Genomic DNA, 6,064 nt, shown 5'->3' with positions numbered 1-6,064 from the left:
CAGCAACTTGTCTGTTCCCCTTCCCCCAATTCCCCAGCGCTGTTCCCATCCCCCCAACTCCCCAATAAAAATCTTTAAAAAAAAAAAAGACAAAGAAAGACATTACATAATGATAAAGGGGTCAATCCAAGAAGAGGTTATAACAATTGTAAATACACATATCTACACACCCAACATAAGTCCACGCAAGTATATACGTGTAAAGCAAATATTAATAAATAGTATAATAATAGTTGGGGATTTTAATACTCCACTTATCTCAATGGATTGATCATCCAGAGAGAAAAATAAATAATGGCCTTAAATGCCACATTAGATCAGATCAACTTAATAGACATATTTTGAACATTTTGCTCCAAAACTGCAGATTACACATTTTTCTCAAGTGCATATGGAACATTCTCCAGGATAGACCACATACTAGGCCACAAAACAAGCCTTGATAAATTCAAGGAGACTGAAATCATATCAAGCATATTTTCTGACCACAGTGGCATGAAACTAGAAATCAACTACAGGAAGAAAACTGAAAAAAATCCCAAATACAGAGAGACTAAACAACAGGCTACTAAACAACCAATAGATCAAAGAGGAAATCAAAACCTACCTTGGGATAACTGAAAATCCAACTTTTCAAAATTTATGGGGTGCAACAAAAGCAGTTGTAAGAGGAAAGTTCATACCTATTCAGGCCTACCTCAAGAAGTAGGAAAAATCCTAAAACAAAAAAAAAAATCTAACTTTATACCTAAAGAAATTAGAAAGAGAACAAACAAAACTCAAAGTAAGCAGAGGAAGGAAATAATAAAGATCAGGGTGGAAATAAATGAAATAGAGACTGAAAAAATAAAAAAGATCAATGAAACAAAGAGCTGGTTTTTTGAAACAATAAATAAAATTGACAAACCTCTAGCAAGAATACTCAAGAAAAAAAAAAAAAAGCCCAAATAAAATTAGAAATTAAAGAGGAGAGATTATAACCAGCATAACATAAAAAGGATCATTAAAGAATAGTAAGAACAATTATATGGCAACAAATTAGACAATTTAGAATAGATAATTTCTAGAAACACGCAACTTTCCAAGACTAAACCAGGAAGATACAGAGAATCTGAACAGACCAATTACTAGCAATGAAATTGAAACAGTAATAAAAAAACACTCCCCAAAAACAAAAGTCCAGACCAGATGGCTTCACAGATTATTTCTACCAAACATTCAGAGAAGAATTAATACCTATCCTTCTCAAACAATTCCAAAAAGCTGAACAGGAGGGAATGCATCCAAACTCAGTCTACAAGGTCAGCATTACCCAGATACCAAAGCCAGACAAAGAAACTAAAAAAAATTAAAATTACAGACCAATATCCCTGATGACAATAGATGCAAAAATTCTCAACACATACTAGGAAACCAAATTCAACAATACATTAAGAGGATTATACACCGCAATCAGGTGGAATTTATACCAGGGATACAAGGGTGGTTCAACATCCACAAAACAATTAATGCGATTCATCATATCAACAAAACCAAGGATACAATGATATGATCATCTCAGTATGTGCAGAAAAAGCATTTGGCAAAATTCAACATCCATTTATGATAAAAACTCTCAACAAGGTGGGTATAGAAGGAACTCACCGCATCTTGATAAGGCCATATATGACAAACCCACAACCAACATCATATTTAATGGTGAAAAGGTGAAAGCTTTTCCTCTAAGATCAAGAACAAGAAAAGAATGTCCACTCTCACCATTATTATTCAATACAGGACTGGAAGTCCTAGCTACAGAAACCAGACAAGAAAAAAGAAAGAAAAGACATCCAAATTGGAAAGGAAGAAGTAAACTTCACTATTTGCAGATGACATATTATATACAGAAAACCCTGAAGAATCCACCAAAATATTAATAGAATAAATGAATTCAGTTAAGTAGCAAGATACTTAATATACAAAAATCCATCACATTTTTATACACTAATATTAATCATCAGGAGAAATTATGAAAACAATTCCATTTACAATTGCATCAAATAATAAAAATACCTAGGGATATATTTAACTGAATAGGTGAATGACCTGTACTCTGAAAACTATAAAACAATGAAGAAAGAAACTGAAGAGGATGCAAATAAATGGAAAGATATACTGTGCTCATGGATTAGAAGGATTAATGCCATAAAAAAGACCATACTATCCAAAGCAATCTACAGATTCTATGCAATCTCCATCAAAATACCAATGGCATTCTTCTTAGAACTAGAAAAAATAATTCTAAAATTTATATGGAATCATAAAAGACCACAAATGGCCACAGCAATCTTGAGAAAGAAGAACAAAGTGGGAGGTATCACACTCCCTGATTTCCAACTATACTACAAAGCTATAATAATCAAAACAGTATGGTACTGGCACAAAAACAGACACATAGATCAATGGAAGAGAATAAAAAGCCCAGAAATAAACCCTTGCTTATATGGTCAATTAATCTACAACAAACAAGGCAAGAATAAACAATGGAGAAATGACAGTCTCTTCAACAAGTTTTGGGAAAACTGGACATATACAGTACATGCAAAAAAATTATATTCAACCACTCTTTTACACCATATACAAAGATAAACTCAAAATGGATTAAAGACTTAAATGTAAGACCTGAAACCATGAAACTCACAGAAAAAAAAAGGTAGTAAACTATTAGATATCAATCTTAATAATACTATTTTGGATATGTCCCCTTGGGCAAGGGAAACAAAAGCAAACATAAACAGATGGGATATCATCAAACTAAAAAGCTTCCACACAAAATAACAAGTCAACCTACCGAATGAGAGATGTTTGTAAATGATATATCCAATAAGGAGTTGATATAAAAAAATGGGCAGAGGACACGAAGAGACATTTCTCCAGAGAAAACATACAGATAGCCAACAGGCATATGAAAAGATGTTCAATATCACTAAGATCAGGAAAATGCAAATCAAAACCACAATAAGATACCACCTCACACCAGTAAGAATGCTATCATCAATAAATCATCAAACAAGTGTTGGCAAGGATGTGGAGAAAATGGAGCCTTTGTGCACTGCTGTTGGGACTGCAAATTGGTGCAGCCACCATAGAAAACAGCTTGGAGGGTCCCTAAGGACCCAGCGATAAACATGTGATGTGTGTGTGTGTGTGTGTGTGTATAGAAATGGAGTATTACTCTGCCATAAAAAAAAAATGAAATCTTGCCATTTGCTACAACATGGATGGATCTATAAGATATTATGCTAAGTGAAATAAGTCATGCAGAGAAAGACAAATACTATTGCTTTTTTTTTTTTTTTTTNACTAGTATTGTTACTAGAGAGGTAATGTACAGATTACTCAGTGGCAGACGCTGTCCCAACTTTAACTCTGGAAAAAGAGTTAGGCCTGGGTTTACATGATCCTCTACTGTTCTTTTAGGAATAAAGGTGACTGGGTGAACTTGTTGAAGAGCTCCAGTCCTAAGGGACTCTTTCTTTCTCACTTACCGTCACACATTTATAAGGTGATTGGATGAGGTCAGAGTATAGATCTCTATGGTCTGTGGCTACATTTAAAGACCAATGATGACATGAGGCAATGATTCTTAAGCCTTCGCCTGCTATCCTAGGGCTGTTTATTATTCTGACGCTAAAAACAGGCCATCCAAATATATTTTCTTGAAAGAAACATTTATTTATGATCTTTGTTGGTCAAATAGTTTCAAACAAATCCAGAACAGGTTTTCACATTTTGAGTCTTTAGTGCAAAAAGACACTATGTCATGCGTGAAAGAAATGCTTATCCAATAAAGCTCTCCCTGACGCATTTAAATATTGGGATAATCAGGCAGAAGAAGACTTATGTGGCAGAAATTCGCTCAGGAATCTGCTCAAAAAGGACATGATTTAAAGCTCATATTAAGGTTTTTCACAACATAAATGTGCTTAAACAACATGTAATCTCAGCTTTTTAATTTCAAAAACAAGACACCCCAAGAATCAACTATCCCTTTAAATAAAAAAAATAATCAATTTATACTCTTCTTAAAAGAATTCCAACAATGTAAAATAAGTTTCAATTCCAGATATATATATATATATATGTACATTTATAACTTAGGTGCTCTTTTGCGCTATATGCTTTAACTCATGCAACACTGACAGGACTGGACGTGAGGCTCTACAGCGGCCTCTCTGAGAAAGCAGTGTAGCTCCTCACTCTCGCGAACAGCAAGGGGGTGTACATCTTGTCAATCTCAAACGCAGTGACGGCAGTCTCGCCAGACGATCTGGAAAGACAGCACACAATGACTAGTTACCAGGAAATCTCAACTCATTTAAAATATTTGCATATTTTGGAGGGGGGGAGGTATTTTATACTTCAGCCTATTTTTACTTTTAATACACCTCAGTAAATTCCAAATAACATAGGCATATTGTAGAAAACTTGAAAAATTTAGAAGAGTACAAAGAAAAACCACTTATAAATCTATCCTATCACCAGAAATAGCAATATGAAGCACTTTCTTTTAGGGTTTCTTCAACCTCTCTATCGAGCTTTCCTACTGAGATCACACTCTCTTAGTAATCCTTTTTTTTCATTTAACATGATACATGCATTTCCCAACATCATTAACTATCTCTCCAGAAGTCATTTTTAGTGACTGCATAATAGTTCACTATTTGCTTGTACCACAACTGACTTAATTTCTATTTTATTGGAGATTTAGGTTGTTTTCAATATTTGGCAATTAAAAATGCTGTATTTGAACTTAAACGTCTACCTATCAACTTAAAATACACTGCTATAGATATAGACAGATATATATTGGGTTGTCGGATAAGTAATGATGTATTTTTTTCTATGTTTTTCATGGCAAAAATGCATCATGACTTTTCCAATAACCCAATATTATATGAACCTCATGGTAACTAGAAACCAAAAGCCTACCAAAAAAAAAATAGAAAAAATAAAGAGAAAGGAACCAAAACAAAATGCAAAGAAAACTAGCCAATCAAAAGGAAAGAGATCAAAAGAAGAAAAAAGGAACAGAGAACAACAAAAACAATTCACAAAATGGCAACAAGCACATTCCTATTAATAATTACTCTAGTAAGTACACTAAATTCTCCAATAAAAAGACATAAGGTGGCTGAATGAATAAAAAAATAACAAGACCTATCTATATGTTGCCTAAAGATACTCACTTTAGATTGAAAGACACACACAGGCTAAAAGTGAAAGGATGGACAAAGATATTCCATGCAAATAGAAACAAAAAAAAAGCTGGGAGAGCAATATTTATCATATCAGACAAAACAGACTTTAAAGCAAAGAATGTATAAAGAGACAAAGATAGCAGCTTGATCACACTGTACACCAGAAGCTGATATTGTATAATATTGTATGTCAACTATAATTTAATACATATATAGTCACAGGACGTGGAGTATAGTGTGGGAGTGGAGTCAAGGGAATTTTAATAGATATGTATGATATTGGGGGGTTAGGGGGGAGTGGGGCGGCGGATTGAGGGAGGGAGATTGTCACTTTGAGGGGTAAAAAGTATAACTATTGCACTGTGTTGTACACCTGAAAATAAAATAAAATAAAATGTAAAAAAAAGAAAAAAGAGTATACACTCAGGAATGAGATAATCTGCTTAAACCCTGGCTTTACCAGTTTCTGGCCAAGTGACCAAGGTTATTTAACCTCATTAAGCATCTGTTTCATCATCTGCAAAAACAAGTTAATAATTAAACTTTCCTCACATGTTGCTATGACAATTAAATTGTATAATAGTCATCACACAGTGAGTGCTCAATAAATGTTGGCTGTTAATATCAAAAATTAAATAAAAAAAAAAGAGACAGGGCCAGCCGAGTGGCGCGATGGTTAAGAACTGGCTTGGGACGCCAGAGGGCCCCGGTTCGGATCCCACATATGAAGGCCAGTGACACTGCCCTCCACAGCTAAGATGCTGAACAACAGCTCAACCTGGAGCTGGGCTGCTGCGAGTCGCCGGAGACGGCGTAGGCTGCAG

The 6,064-nt window shown here is 34.5% G+C and overlaps 1 protein-coding gene across 2 annotated transcripts in view; it reads right to left on the bottom strand.

Annotated features, from left to right (window-relative positions):
* Positions 1-3,722: 3,722 nt before the first annotated feature.
* Positions 3,723-6,064, bottom strand: part of FBXO9 (F-box protein 9) — a 31,847-nt gene continuing 29,505 nt past the window's right edge. For both annotated transcript variants that reach the window (XM_019658760.1, XM_019658761.1), the window contains one exon: positions 3,723-4,309. In XM_019658760.1, the coding sequence (XP_019514305.1) occupies positions 4,201-4,309 (109 nt within the window). In that variant the 3' untranslated portion in view covers positions 3,723-4,200. The remainder of the gene's footprint in view (positions 4,310-6,064) is intronic.

The sequence above is a fragment of the Hipposideros armiger genome, unplaced genomic scaffold (genome assembly GCF_001890085.2).
Source record: "Hipposideros armiger isolate ML-2016 unplaced genomic scaffold, ASM189008v1 scaffold_288, whole genome shotgun sequence".
Lineage (NCBI taxonomy): Eukaryota > Metazoa > Chordata > Mammalia > Chiroptera > Hipposideridae > Hipposideros > Hipposideros armiger.
The sequence above is the reverse complement of the archived record's forward strand: the minus strand, read 5'-3'. Positions and strand labels throughout refer to the sequence as shown.